Source organism: Myxine glutinosa, chromosome 12 (assembly GCF_964187855.1).
Source record: "Myxine glutinosa chromosome 12, kmMyxGlut1.1, whole genome shotgun sequence".
NCBI classification, from domain to species: domain Eukaryota; kingdom Metazoa; phylum Chordata; class Myxini; order Myxiniformes; family Myxinidae; genus Myxine; species Myxine glutinosa.
Window position 1 is genome coordinate 65768961 of NC_136272.1, and position 16237 is coordinate 65785197.

The window sequence follows — 16237 nt, forward strand, 5'->3', positions numbered from 1 at the left end:
ATCAGCATAATCATGTATATCTTCCGACAGTTTCACATTCAACAATTTGTTGTTTTTTTTCCTTAACACAAACGTTATATTCATTTATATGCGTCACACAAATAATATTCAATCAGGTATGTATTTTATTACTAATCTAAGAATAGCATTGTATATGATTACAATCACAAACGGGAATATCTAATTCCCAACAACAATTTTCCCAAACCAACAAATTAAGCATAATGTATTATTACCATAATTCCTCTCCACTTTTTCTTTTCCCTCTGTTTTTCTAACAGTGTGTCACTCGTGGTGATATGAGTTCACTGATATTGTAATTGACACAACTCATAACATTGTCGTTATGCCATTATCTTAATTCTACTGTTTATGTCGCCATAAAAGTCTTCCTTTTCTGGTTTCACATTTCTTTCCTCATTTGTCACTTCATGCGTTATCATCGTGTTGTTGGTTACCTTATTCAAACACACCGTCACTAAGGCTTTCAAGCAAGCCACCACTAAAACAATTGCCAATATAACTACTAAACCAACAAACAAGTCTGCTACTCCTTGTATATATTCATACCTATGACATAGTTATATGTCGATGACATTTAACATTATATACCAAACTAACAAGCTTCCTAAAAGGTAAATAAAGAAAATCCCTTAATATGTAACATAATCAGATTATTTGTCTTGCCCTGATCCCCCTATCTCCCGGGGTTGAACTCAATCCCCTGATCATGAGTGTAGTTGTGATACATTTTTCACTCATGTTGTATTAATATCAGCAGGTAATTGTATGTCATGTAGGCAAATAAATGTCACTATCCCAAGTAGGAATATCACATGTTGAAAATGTAATGTTTAACAATGCAAGGGGTGTTAAAATGTAATTCAAATGACTGTAAATCACGACTATCATTTATCTACCACTGAATGTTCTGCTGGGCTGCTAGGTGCAGCCTCATTTTCTGTGGGATCGTCCACCTTAGCCCCATGTCCTTGTTTGCAATGAGGGGCATGAATCCAACTTTCTATTTTGGGTCCATATTTTTTTTCTATTCTTATCAATCTCCTATGGTTTATCAATTTGTTCCAAAACACTGCAACCAAAGGTTTTAACCAAAGCTCTACCAAACTATTTCCAATTTGAACTCAAAATGCTAATTAAACAACAATTCAAAGAATTAACTTCAATGGGTCAACAAACTCATTTTATAAACAGATCTAATTTTCCCATCCAATAATTTTCCTTGCCAAATGTCATATTGCAACACTTTAATAAACCTTCGAAAAATGTCTCCCAAATCAATAAATTCCCTTTTTACTTCCCAAATACTCATCTGTAAATTACATATTCAATTACAGTTTTTTCCTATTTGTTCGGCCTAAATGGCCACTGAAGTGGCTGCCAACATGCAGTACCGTTTTTATCTACCAAGCAAGTATTCGTCCGCATAAGATCTCTACCAAAATGTTGTTTGTAAAAACAAATCTGGGATTTCTGATTACATGGATGCACACTCTCAGGACATTTCAGGCTGCTTGTTAACAATCCACTACGATTAATTAATTCCTTTACCCACAATCAAATAATTAGTACAAATTGAGGATATTATCCCTATCACATTCATTTATAGATTCATTATGTTGGATCTAAATTTTCTCCCACTGCTGCAAGGAAGAACAATAGCTCTAATAAGTCTTTGTAATATCTCACTTCATTTACCCAGCATCGAAGAATTTATTTACTATCCATTCCCATCTGTTAACCAGTGACTTTGTTTGAACTCCAAAACTTAATTTGATGAATCCCATGTGTATGGTACCACTTATTGAAACCCCTACTTTTGTAGAAAGTATCCAAGTAAGTGTTTTAATACACCCCCTTAACTGTTGCTCATCCATTTCTATGCACCCAGTGAGTACTACTGACACCAGTATGCCAATATAGGTGTGCGAGATTAACAAATATGTTGCAGGTACATGTAACAGCGCGTTCTGAGTATAAATAACGTAACAGCGCGTTCATGTCTGCCCCTTGGTTTAAGATGCACAATGCATTCCGTTTTAAAACTCACAATAGTTCCAATCAGCAAGATTTTCTTTACTATTTTCCCATATCATCTATGCCTAATACACATCCATACATGCAGCACAATTTATATGCTGATAAAATTCAAGTTTATATATATATATATAAATCCATGAGCAGAGTATTCTGGGAAGTCAGTGTAAGACCTCTCCCAAATTTGGATAATTTTGTACTCCCTCATTTCCTTTTATGAAGCTCATATCCATAAATAGCTGTTATTCTCATATAAATTCTATCAAAATGGAATCCCCAAATTACTCACAATTTTACTATGAATGAATAGCTGCTCATAACCCAGCACATCAAATCTTTATATTCCATCTCCCTTGACAAAAGAGATAATGTTCATAATCAAATTTTATTTCTATTTTATTTTACGGATTCTCTGCATATTCAATCCCATCCACATAAAACTATCCATTTCCAGACAGGCACACTGTCGGTGTCAACAATCTTGTAAGATTGATACACAAAACAATAAAAACACTAACATTGACACACAAAAATACACACACACCTGCATTATGCGTATTTGTTTGCGTTGGAACTATTATTTACAGATCAAGATGGGTGTCAATTTTATTTCAATTTCATAAAATTTGTCCTTCAATTTTAGAAATGCTAATACACAAATGGACCAAAAGCTTATTCTTAGAAAACCCCTATGATGTCACATTGAAATTACCCTTTCAGTTCCCACAATAATTTATCCAAATTTGACTACACACCCATTTGCATGTCAGTCGACCACTGACCTATCAATCATGCGGAACACTAGTCCGAAATTCCCACCTGATCATCATGTGACTCTTGTCACTTAGTTTCAAAAATTTGCAAAGCAATTGTTCCAACTTTGTAAATTTAAAATTGTGTGCCCAACATAAAAGATCCAATTTCGGCATGTGATCAATTAATTACTAATTTGCTTACAAGCAAAAGAAAAAATGAATAATTCTTGCTCCGAAAACTTTTCAGACCCAAGAATCATTGACAGTTATTCATGTTTGTCCAGTAATCGAATCTGTTGAGGCCAATCATCATTTGGGATTTGCAGCAATGAAGGCCTAATCATTGTCTGAGGTACCGGTACGTACTGGTACCCTTGATCTTGGTTTGCCCCATGACCTTGTCCTCCTGTTGACATACGGACATCTTCTTCTCCAATGTCCCATCTTTCCACACTCGAAACACCGGTTTCTGTCGTTTCCTGGTCTGTGCACCTGTGCATTTGTATTGCTGGGCTGCATCTCTACATTCCTGAGTTGCCACTGCAATCTCTCGTTGTCTCCTGAAACACGAAAAAATTCTCTGTACCGTCCTTTTTTGGGGAGACAACTGGAAATCAGATGGGACAACCGTCACTTTCATTCCTAATTTCGAGGGCAGTTGTGCATTTGTCTCCTGCACTGTATCCTGTATCCTTTTTATTTTAAGTTCTAGATCCGTTATCCGTTCTTGCTGTTCCCGTTGTCTGGATTCACCATCCCAAAGATGGAATGCAAGCCAGTCTACCGTTAGATTCTGTCTCTTCCTGGCTTTCAATATTTGTTCCAATCTTTCCAATCGACTTCGCTCAAATGTACCATCTCTTGGAAACTCCTTATCATGTCCCTTTGTCCACAAATACCAATTCTCGACCTGCCTTATAGCTTCTGCACCATAACGGTCGTACATATGATGTGTACAAGTACCTTTTGGTGGACTCTCTGGTTGTCCTTGTGTATTCTTGCAGGCTCCATTTCCCATTCTGCCTTTTATCAAAGTAGCGTTGGATGTGTTGTAGTTTGTTCCTCTAAAGCTTCACTCGTACCTCCAGGAAGGGTCTCTCCACCTGTTCACACGGTGATTTCCAGAGAATCTCCCTCAGCCGTGGCTTTTGCACAATCCAATCTCACAGATCAGTATTTGCAGATGAGCCGGAGGGTCAGTATGAAATGGGTGAATCCTCAGGTGTCCGCTCTGTTGACGGGGAAATCACACAATGGTAACCGCACATATATATCTGTATATAAACTCACCACCTTGCTCAATTTTCCCAGGTTGTCTCCACATTGATAATATCTCGCAAAGATATCAAAGCTTCTTTCTTGAGACCGCATTTTCATCAATCAAACAATCAATATATTCAATTCAATTTATTCAGTTCAATTTATTCAGTTAAATTTATTCACTTAAATTCAATCAATTAGATTCAATCAATCGACAATTCAATCAATTATTCAATTTCAATTAATTCATCAATATTCATCAATAAATCAAATTAATCACTTTGGATGTCTCTTTGCATAGGCCCTTTCCCCAATGATGTCAGGACAGGTCCATCCATTGACTGAGATCGAATTTCATCGGTCGTCACCTCGGGTTCGTACCTCATGTCAATTGATGAATCACCGTCCTGTCCTAGGGTCATATCTGACATATTTTCCCATTTTGCCTGGTCTCCTCAAATTTTCTTTGCAACCACTAAAGGCAACTCATCCTTCATTCGTGAGACAGCCAAAATGGATGGCAGATATTAAAGTTCATTGGGAAAAATATCTCATCATTTTTTCTTTTAATAGTATCCAAAATCTCTTGGCAATATAAATTTCGTAAAACTCCTGAAATAAGACTGTAAAATTCCTTTAATCATGCTAAATTTTGAAACTCCATCGCTTGTACCACCCAATTTATCCCATAGGGCTTGAAAGTTCTTTCCCAAGTTCATGCAATCATTCTGCATTTGAACCCTATGATATCATTCATAATAATCATCATGATTTTATAGTCATGGTCATATCATAATCATCTATTTAAAACGAACATTTCCTTTATCACCACAGTTATGTGGTATAATCAACAATAGAATAAAACTGTACATAGCAACAGGCTACCTCATGGCCACTTAGTATACCTATTGACAATAAGTCATAACAATATCGAATAATCACTGAACAATTCAAAAATCGCTTCCCCTGCTCCAGCCGCAGCATCCGTGATATTTGTTTGCTCATTCACTATTCCTGATTCGTCATCAAGGATCTCCATCATCACACAGCGTACTTAATTCCGCATTCTAATGAGAATTCAACAGGATTTTACGACTCAAAGGAAAAGAACGAGCAGACCTTTTGCAGGATGATCGTTACAAAAATCGTTACATATATTAAAGTATTTATGATGTCGACAAATCATATCTTAATTCTTACAAGATTTTGGTTCTTTGAATAAATCACAGCACCGGGAGAACCAGCTCCAAAAATGGATCTTTGTGTTTATTCAGCACCCTAGTAATTGGTTCTTTGTGTACTAATTACACAGCACCCAGGCCCCGCTCATATGGATCTTTGTGCAGCGCTACACAGCACCTGAGCAAAAAGGGGTTTCATCTACATTTTCCCTATCTGGTGTACCATCCGTGATATTTGTCTGCTCATTCACTATTCCTGATTCGTCATCAAGGATCTCCATCATCACACAGCGTACTTAATTCCGCTTTTTAATGAGAATTCAACAGGAATTTACGACTCAAAGGAAAAGAACGAGCAGACCTTTTGCAGGACGATAACTGGAATTAGTCGTGAAAATATATCCAAATACACAAAAATACACACACACATGCATTAACAACATTTATTCCGTTTAACAGAACAAACATTTCCTCTATCATGACATGCATGTCTTCAAAATTATATGCCCAAAAGAAAAAGTAAAATTAATTAAAACTGCGGGCAGTGATGATCCGGGGACCATACCGCTCCATCCTGATTGGACGAGTGCGTGCTAGAGTCGTTAACAACGACAGTCCAGATCCGATTGTTCAAAATTTCAACTCAATCAATCGAAAAATGAACGCAGGGATGCATTTTAAAGGTGCAGTGGCACTAACTGAGTTGCCACGAATATGGCCACGAAATTGCCAATATGGCCATCACAAAATATTTTCCTTAATCAATTGGCTCATAGCATAACCAATCTGCAAGTATTTCATCCGAAGATGTATCTCTCAGGAATTTTAATTAAATAAGTCATTTATAAATCAACGAGTTAATTTATTAAATGATTAATCAATAAATCAATATTTTCCTTGACAGCCACATCACTTGGTCAGTGTCATGTCCAAATATCAGCTTCCTTACTCAAAAGGTGCCTGAGTTAATGTAATGTAATTACTGTAATAAGATTACTGCAATTACTGTAATGATTACTGTAATTACTGTAATTACCGGAACTGTAATTACTGTAATTACCTCAGGTAATTACTGTAATGTAATTACTGTAATGTAATAAGAAATGTAATTAATTAAATAAGTACGGGTTCCAACAACAAGTTCCAACAACAAGTTCCAACAACAAGTTCCAACAGCAAGTTCCAACAACAAGTTCCAACAAGTTCCAACAGCAAGTTCCAACAGCAAGTTCCAACAACAAGTTCCAACAAGTTCCAACAACAAGTTCCAACAGCAAGTTCCAACAACAAGTTCCAACAACAAGTTCCAACAGCAAGTTCCAACAGCAAGTTCCAACAACAAGTTCCAACAAGTTCCAACAGCAAGTTCCAACAGCAAGTTCCAACAACAAGTTCCAACAACAAGTTCCAACAGCAAGTTCCAACAGCAAGTTCCAACAACAAGTTCCAACAACAAGTTCCAACAAGTTCCAACAAGTGCCAACAGCAAGTTCCAACAACAAGTTCCAACAACAAGTTCCAACAAGTTCCAACAGCAAGTTCCAACAGCAAGTTCCAACAACAAGTTCCAACAACAAGTTCCAACAACAAGTTCCAACAACAAGTTCCAACAGCAAGTTCCAACAACAAGTTCCAACAACAAGTTCCAACAACAAGTTCCAACAAGTTCCAACAGCAAGTTCCAACAACAAGTTCCAACAGCAAGTTCCAACAGCAAGTTCCAACAACAAGTTCCAACAACAAGTTCCAACAAGTTCCAACAGCAAGTTCCAACAGCAAGTTCCAACAACAAGTTCCAACAACAAGTTCCAACAACAAGTTCCAACAAGTTCCAACAACAAGTTCCAACAGCAAGTTCCAACAACAAGTTCCAACAACAAGTTCCAACAACAAGTTCCAACAAGTTCCAACAGCAAGTTCCAACAACAAGTTCCAACAAGTTATTATCACATTGCAATGACCTCTAAACATTCCTAAACCAATATCCCATTAAAAAATCCCATTAAAATCCCATATTTTATCACCCTTTGCATTGTTGAAAGCAATTAATTCCATAACTTAATATTACCTCAATTTATATATACTAGGGCGTGCCCGCACGTACGTGCTCGCCCGTACGTGCTTGCAAAAAACATGCGTGCAAACAACAACAACAAAACTTTGAAACCACGTGGCAGTAACGACCACAGAACCCCCCTTCTATTTACATGCAATGGTTCGGTCCATCCGCAGAGCCAAAGCGAACGACCACAGAACACGGCGACCACACCCTGGGACCCACCCGTCCGATTAATTTCAAACCTTGAAAAGGCACATCCTCGGGTCCCCACCAATATACCTGGCAAGTTTCAAGTATATCGGACCGGTAGTTGTTGAGAAACAGCGGTCGCATACAGACAGACCGACACACACACCGAGATTACTGGAATTATAGATAGATAAAATCCGATCTCATTAAAACCTTCAGACAAACCACTAGCATATATTATTCCTAGGACTAAAATCACCAGGACCATTATCAAACATTTATCAAAATATTAGGACCATCATCAAACCAATGAATGACTCAATCCTTTAATGACTCCATCCAAACCCAGACATTTTGAGTTCCGTAACTTTAATACTTCAAATTTTCCATTCCTTCCCTTCCTTATCCTTCGATGTAGGGATGGGTTCTTTTTAGGATCATGTTGCATCGAGCATTATTTTTCAAACAGTGTGACTATTAAGCCCACGCCAAAACCTCTGACATCCCACCATTAACACCTATTTTAAGCGTGCCGAATCAGTAAGCATCACCCCTTCTATGAGCCTCGACCAGAGGGTGGTTGTCACCCACAAACACTCGTCGCGAGCTGTTCCATTGTCTGTTGATTCCCATTCTGCTGTTTTTGTCTCATAATCAAGATAAATTTGGAACAGCCCTTAAACTAACACCAAGCAGATCAATTTTTATATTTAAATATAAAATCATTTCCTCATTAATTCATAATCATAAAATCATTTAATCCGTGTCACCCATGCTATTTATCTAGCAAATTTCGTCAAAAAAAAAACAGCACTGGTTCCGTGTCACCCATGCTATTTATCTAGCAAATTTCGTCAAAAAAAATCGAACGAGTTTTAGTTATGGCGGGAAAACTGAAAAAAAATTCTCTATTTAAAACGGGTGTACACGATTGTACACGTGTACGGACCTTACCGAACCTTACCGACCCGGCAAACAAATCGCCTCATGGTGCACTTCATGAGCCGACTTGCCCGCAGACCAGAGTAAGGCTCTTAACACCCAGCGTATACCATACGCATATGCAAGCACACGAATAATAGAATCATTTAAACCGTTCCATCCGTGACTTTTACCTTGGGCGGTCGTGACAAAAATACTTTTACACTCCTTGGATTACCTACGGAATGCAAGTCCCACACACCAAATCCTCCATCTTCAGAATTCATATTTCATAATGGACAGATCCCCAAGACGTCATGCTGACATGCTCACCTTGGCGACGTCCACTCGAAATTTCAGCGGTGCCTCCATATTGTGGAAGAATTTCGTGTATGACTCACAGGACTCCAATGACCGGACTCAGGTTTACAAAAGGTCTTTTTTATTATTCACTTCATTCCATTTACCAAATAATACCGCATTATTCAATGGCTGAGATTAACTCTTTTCCATGGTCCTTTTCGTTCGGCTGATGTTCCTCCGCCATGGTCCCGTTCGTCAGAGCTCCTCGCAGCAAGTCCTCTCGACTCCAGCCGCAGCTCCCGCTTATATGGACCAACTCGACTTAATCCTCTGTCCGCTGAACTCGTAATCTCTTCTCCGCTGACGTTACTGGTCGCCTTCCTGGCGCCAGCTAGCCCCCCCTGTTGTGAGTTCCATTTATCAAACAATAGGGGGGTGCTCCAGCCTGGGGCTGTGACCAGGTGTTTCAAGAGATTATCATGTTCGTGCACATTCCTAACTCATTTACAAACTCGTCCTTCACAGAGTTTGCATGTAAAATGTATTTGCTTTGTTACCAGGTTAATTAATAAGTTACCAGTGCCAATTAATAAGTTACGCTGAGTTACACTTCCACACCGTCCACAGCTTTTTGAGATACTGTATTTTGTTTACAAACGGGCAGACAGACAGACAGGGGTGAAAACATAACCTCCATCCACCTTTGGTGGCGGAGGTAACCAACGGACTCAAATTGAATACCCTCTCCTCAGGCGAGGGTAATAAATAAATAAATAAATACAATTCGTTCTTTGAAAATGATATTTGGAGGTTAATAAATATTATTATGATCATTGACAAATGTCAGCACGTGATGTCAGCATTTGTTTTGAACCTTCACAAATGGCAATTGTGCAAAAAGGAATTGGCAGATGGAATGACGAGGATGCTTTAGAATCGTTATTGAGATGCATAAAGAGAGCTTAGGTTGAGGACGAGGCGTTTGAGGCACAGAGAAGAAGTGAATTTTACATTTAAAAAACATGGACGGATCTGAGAGCAATCTTTGAACAATTCTTCTCCAATGGCTCGATCTCTGATCATCAATTTGGTTTCAGACCAGGTCACTCTACTCTGGACATGCTGCTTCTGCTGTCTCAACAATGGATGGAGGTCCTCAATGCCAAACAGGAAATTAGAGCTGTCTCCCTCGACATATCACGTGCCTTCGACACGGTCTGGCACCCCGCTCTGCTCACCAAACTCTCCTCCTTTGGTATCCATGGAAATCTCCACGCATGGCTGGCGGACTTCCTCTCTAGTCGTCGTCAACGTGTGGCCCTGAATGGGTTTCTCTCATCTCCTCTTCCTGTTCAGGCTGGAGTTCCCCAAGGCAGTGTTCTGGGCCCCGTGCTTTTTCTGGTCTTCATCAATGATCTCTCTGACTCTCTCGAAAATCCTCTCTATCTCTTTGCTGATGACTCCACTCTCTGCTGCTCCATTCCTCTTCCCTCAGATCGGCAATCTGCTGCCTCCTCACTCTCTGAAGACCTGGACAAAATCACAGACTGGTCAAACAAGTGGAACATGTCTTTCAATCCTGACAAATCTCACACTCTTACTATGTCTCTCCGAAAAGATCGACTGGACAACCCTCCCATCTACTTTCTCAACAATCCTCTCCAAGAAGTTCTGTCGCTCAAGATTTTGGGTCTCACTATCTGCCATGATCTTTCTTGGGAAAACCACATTTCCAAGCTGGCCTCCAAAGCCAGTCGCCGACTGGGCATCCTCCGTCGTGCGAAGTCCTTCCTCGGCACACCTGAGCTCCTCACCACATACAAGGCTTTCATCCGCAGCTCAATGGAATACTGTTCTCCCCTATGGGCCGGTGCTCCTGCCTCACACCTAGCTCGGCTTCACGCTGTTGAAACCAAAGCTTTCAGAATTATTGGAATCTCCCGCGATGAAGCTATCTCTGAGGGCCTTTCACTCACTCACCGCAGGCAGGTAGGTGGTCTTTCTGTCTTCTACCGACTCCTCTCCGGCCTTGCACCCCCAGCTCTCTCTGTGCTCTGTCCCCCAAATATTCCTACAGGTCGCACAAGATCTGCCAGCAACCCTCTGATGGTTAAACTGCCGAAATCTCGGCTCTCTGCTCACCTTCACTCTTTCATTCCTCTTTTCTCCCGCCTCTGGAACAAACTCCCTCACTCCCTTCAATCCCACTCCTCCCTCCAGGTCTTTAAAACAGCTGTTCACCACCATCTCTTATCTTCCCCCATCCAAAACCTTGATCTTTTCTACCCCCGCTAATTCACCCCAGATCCACCTTGTTTGAAATTCCAACTTCTTTCCTGGAAGTCCTGGCAGTGTCCATATGTTTTATACCTCTCCCACCGCCCCCTTCCCATGCCCCCCCCCCAAAGCCCTCGCCCTCTCTCAGATCTCTCGATGTCTCCATGTCTCTCGGTCCCTGCTCTCAAATGTTGTGTTTTGTGTCCTTCCCCCTCCCTCCCCATCTTGTCTACCGCTCCCGATGTTGTATGTTTTATGTGTCGGTTTGTCTTTCTGTGTGATTAATGTTCGCTCTTTCACGAGCCTCGATCTTGTATACAAAAACAAAAAAAAACAAAAAAAAAAATTGAAATAAGGTAGAGTGGAGAACAAGACTTCCCGGTGTCTTGTTCCAACAGATCACCTGTCTCACCCTCTTGTTCGGGGTGCACCTACCAGTGTATATATTAAGTCACAGCAGCTGAGATTTTAAACGAGAGAAATTGTACTGCAGACCAGGCCTTTCATTAACGCATGGTGATGTTCCTCAGTGTGTGAATATGAGATTGGCTAGTTGAAGGAAAACTTTGTTCTGGATTGTATTTTAGTGCTGATCAAGCTCTGGACACGTTTGCGATGAAGAGGTTCTACGAGGATAAGATCCTTCCCTTGTCCCAACCTTCACAACAACGGTGAGATCTATAAGCACAAGGGTTTGCTTCACTTAATGTCACAGACGTTGATTGTGCAAGATGAAAAAGTTATTATTAGTTTAATGTGTCCGTCCGCTAAATGTATGCGTGCAGTGTGTGGCTAAATGTATCCATGCAGTGTGTGGCTAAATGTATCTGTGCAGTGTGTGGCTAAATGTATCCGTGCAGTGTGTGGCTAAATGTATCCGTGCAGTGTGTGGCTAAATGTATGCGTGCAGTGTGTGGCTAAATGTATCCATGCAGTGTGTGGCTAAATGTATCCGTGCAGTGTGTGGCTAAATGTATCCGTGCAGTGTGTGGCTAAATGTATCCGTGCAGTGTGTGGCTAAATGTATGCGTGCAGTGTGTGGCTAAATGTATCCGTGCAGTGTGTGGCAAAATGTGTCCGTGCAGTGTGTGGCTAAATGTATCCATGCAGTGTGTGGCTAAATGTATCCATGCAGTGTGTGGCTAAATGTATCCGTGCAGTGTGTGGCTAAATGTATCCGTGCAGTGTGTGGCTAAATGTATCCGTGCAGTGTGTGGCTAAATGTATCCGTGCAGTGTGTGGCTAAATGTATCCGTGCAGTGTGTGGCTAAATGTATCCGTGCAGTGTGTGGCTAAATGTATCCGTGCAGTGTGTGGCTAAATGTATCCGTGCAGTGTGTGGCTAAATGTATCCATGCAGTGTGTGGCTAAATGTATCCGTGCAGTGTGTGGCTAAATGTATCCATGCAGTGTGTGGCTAAATGTATCCATGCAGTGTGTGGCTAAATGTATCCGTGCAGTGTGTGGCTAAATGTATCCGTGCAGTGTGTGGCTAAATGTATCCATGCAGTGTGTGGCTAAATGTATCCGTGCAGTGTGTGGCTAAATGTATCCTTGCAGTGTGTGGCTAAATGTATCCATGCAGTGTGTGGCTAAATGTATCCATGCAGTGTGTGGCTAAATGTATCCGTGCAGTGTGTGGCTAAATGTATCCATGCAGTGTGTGGCTAAATGTATCCGTGCAGTGTGTGGCTAAATGTGTCCGTGCAGTTTGTGGCTAAATGTATGCGTGCAGTGTGTGGCTAAATGTATCCATGCAGTGTGTGGCTAAATGTATCCGTGCAGTGTGTGGCTAAATGTATCCATGCAGTGTGTGGCTAAATGTATGCGTGCAGTGTGTGGCTAAATGTATGTGTGCAGTGTGTGGCTAAATGTATGCGTGCAGTGTGTGGCTAAATGTATCCGTGCAGTGTGTGGCTAAATGTATCCGTGCAGTGTGTGGCTAAATGTATCCATGCAGTGTGTGGCTAAATGTATGCGTGCAGTGTGTGGCTAAATGTATGCGTGCAGTGTGTGGCTAAATGTATGCGTGCAGTGTGTGGCTAAATGTATCCGTGCAGTGTGGCTAAATGTGTCCGTGCAGTGTGTGGCTAAATGTATCCGTGCAGTGTGTGGCTAAATGTATCCGTGCAGTGTGTGGCTAAATGTATCCGTGCAGTGTGTGGCTAAATGTATCCATGCAGTGTGTGGCTAAATGTATCCATGCAGTGTGTGCCTAAATGTATCCATGCAGTGTGTGGCTAAATGTATCCGTGCAGTGTGTGGCTAAATGTATCCATGCAGTGTGTGGCTAAATGTATCCATGCAGTGTGTGGCTAAATGTATCCATGCAGTGTGTGGCTAAATGTATCCATGCAGTGTGTGCCTAAATGTATCCATGCAGTGTGTGGCTAAATGTATCCATGCAGTGTGTGGCTAAATGTATCCGTGCAGTGTGTTGCTAAATGTATCCATGCAGTGTGTGCCTAAATGTATCCATGCAGTGTGTGGCTAAATGTATCCGTGCAGTGTGTGGCTAAATGTATCCATGCAGTGTGTGCCTAAATGTATCCATGCAGTGTGTGGCTTAATGTATCCATGTAGTGAGTGGCTCAATGTATCCGTGCAGTTTGTGGCTATAATGTGTCCGTGCAGCGTGTGGCTAAATGTATCCGTGCAGTGTGTGGCTAAATGTATTCATATGTTCTGTGGTTAAATATACGGTATATGTGAATTTTACGACACACTGCACATGTACACTTACATTATGTAGGTGTACACATTGATGCACGTTGTTGTAAGCCTGTATTTCTCTAACTTTCATCGGTTCTTTGAGACTTCGAATAACACTGATGCTCCTTGTGATGAATGATGATTCAGATTGATGAAGTGTTTGTTTCATTAATCACGTGATATTGCCAGACACCGACCGTGTGCAGTGAGTTAGGGAAACGACCTGTTGGTGCGATTGAAAACTTTCCCTCAAGTTACACGTCTGATGTCTCCCTACAGGTATGTGGACTACTTTGGAGATCTTCTCTCAGGTGTGATCAAAATGAACAATCTACCTCTATTTCTGCACCATGTGATCATTCGGGGAATTCCCAGCTTTGAAGGCAGTACTGGTGAATACCTCCTCCACCTTGCTTTACCTTCAAATACCTTGCCAGACTCCTGTATCATCCCAATTTGGCGTGAATGAGTGACAGGCCTCCTGGCCACCTTAACCAATAAACAAGAAGTACTCTTTTGATCAGGATTGCATATTTCCTTGTTGTGAATTAATTAACTCCAATGTTAATTGCATATTTATGTCTGTGATCGTGATTCATCTCCGATGTTAAGTTACTAAGTTTCGCTTTCCTTTTTATGACACATCTCCTTTAGCAAGTTTGGCCCTCGCCACAGCATCTCTTTTTGGCGAGTCGTGCCAACACCATAAAAAATTGGCCTCACAAACCTGTCATGGGCCAGTTTGGTTTGTGTTCCATTATAGTCAGGGCCCTTAGGGATATTGTGGTTCAAATTCTTCCAAAAGCATCAAATTTGGCGCAGATGTTGCCCATGCCATACTCTTTCGATTTTTGACGGGCACCAAGGGCGGTATGATCCGGGGACCGTACCGGTCCATCCCGCCATGTCACCTGACCTATGACGTCATAATTAGGATATGCATACAATCACATGGCGTACTATAAGTGGTCAAAGTTCAAAATGAATCGATCGAAAAATGAAGGCAGGGATCCATTTTTAAGGTTTTCATAAAATCCAATATGGCCGCCAGGTCACATGACCTATGACGTCATATTTATGACATGTAAACAATCATGTATACATGAACCCGGATCATGATCGCACAAAAATTAAACACAAGGATATGGCATACAGTTCATATAACATCAAAATCCGTACCTTTGTAATTAGACTGATGAACTGCATATGCCTGAAAATTAGGAAATAGACATGTAAATATTTCCTCTAATTGTCAAAAATAAGGTCAGAGTTCGATTATCCAACCCAGACACATAAAATGGTGAACCTCGCGTAAATCTTGACAAAAAAACTCAAAAACCGACATGTTTGACTCAAAAATGACCTTTAAGATGACCTTGAGGGTTGACCCTGACCTCGAATCATCAAAATAACATCATAATTGGATTCCTCGACCTCGAAAACCCCTGAAAAGTGGTATCATACATGATTCCAACCCTTTTGGTTATTTAACTGATTTTCCTCTAATCCGGGTGGCGGCCATTTAGTATTTCGCCAATATTGGGGCCCCCCGGGGGGGGGGGCGCTCGTCCTGGCGCCCGTCAAAAATTGAAAGAGTATGGCATGGGCAACATCTGGGCCAAATTTGGTGCTTTTGGAAGAATTTGAACCAAACGGCCCCAAAATATCCCTAAGGGCCCTGACTGTTAGGAGTACCCTGACGTCAATGCAGACAAATCGATGTATTCCTGTCCAGCACGTCGAGTCATTTTGAGAAGTCTGCCACATTAACTTTGCCCAATAAACACGCCATCACACAAATGTCCACGACTCTAAGCTGACAATTCCCTTCTTTCACATCACAGTGAGCTGGTGGTTACCTGTTTTGTCAAAATGTTCCTTAAAGATTTGTAACTTCTTTTTAAAAACAAACTTTTAAAATGGTGTTTATTTATTTATTTTCTCCTCTCTGAGCACATTGCCGGTTGCCCTGACCGGCAGCATTATGCAAATGACAAGAGCAGTGGCTGCAGGTTCAGCTGCTTCTTCCTCGTTTACAAAACGTCACATTATTCTCTAACCAAGGACATTGTTGAAGTGTACCATTGTGCCAGGATTGGCGATCTCGCCAGTGCAGGTCTTACCCCTCCATGTGTTTTTATTGTGAGTTATCTTTATTCGGTGTTCAGGTCAGTGATGGTGTAATTTAAAACAGTCTATGACATAAATTCACGTCTGTTTTCCAAATCCAGGTCTGTTTTCCAAATTCAGGTCTGTTATCCAAATGAAAGTCTGTTTTCCAAATCCAGGTCTGTTATCCAAATGAAAGTCTGCTATCCAAATGCAGGTCTGTTATCCAAATGAAAGTCTGTTATCCAAATACAGGTCTGCTATCCAAATGAAAGTCTGTTTTCCAAATCCAGGTCTGTTATCCAAATTCAGGTCTGTTACCCAAATGAAAGTCTGTTATCCAAATTCAGGTCTGTTACCCAAATGAAAGTCTGTTATCCAAATACAGGTCTGCTATCCAAATGAAAGTCTGT

The 16237-nt window shown here is 40.9% G+C and overlaps 1 protein-coding gene across 14 annotated transcripts in view; it reads left to right on the top strand.

Moving 5' to 3' along the window:
• Window positions 1-16237, top strand: part of LOC137437491 (tensin-3-like) — a 376468-nt gene that overhangs the window by 246883 nt on the left and 113348 nt on the right. For all 14 annotated transcript variants that reach the window (XM_078766918.1, XM_078766921.1, XM_078766912.1 and 11 more), the window contains 2 exons: window positions 11591-11674; window positions 13995-14107. In XM_078766918.1, coding sequence (XP_078623044.1) covers window positions 11591-11674; window positions 13995-14107 — 197 coding nt within the window. The remainder of the gene's footprint in view (window positions 1-11590; window positions 11675-13994; window positions 14108-16237) is intronic.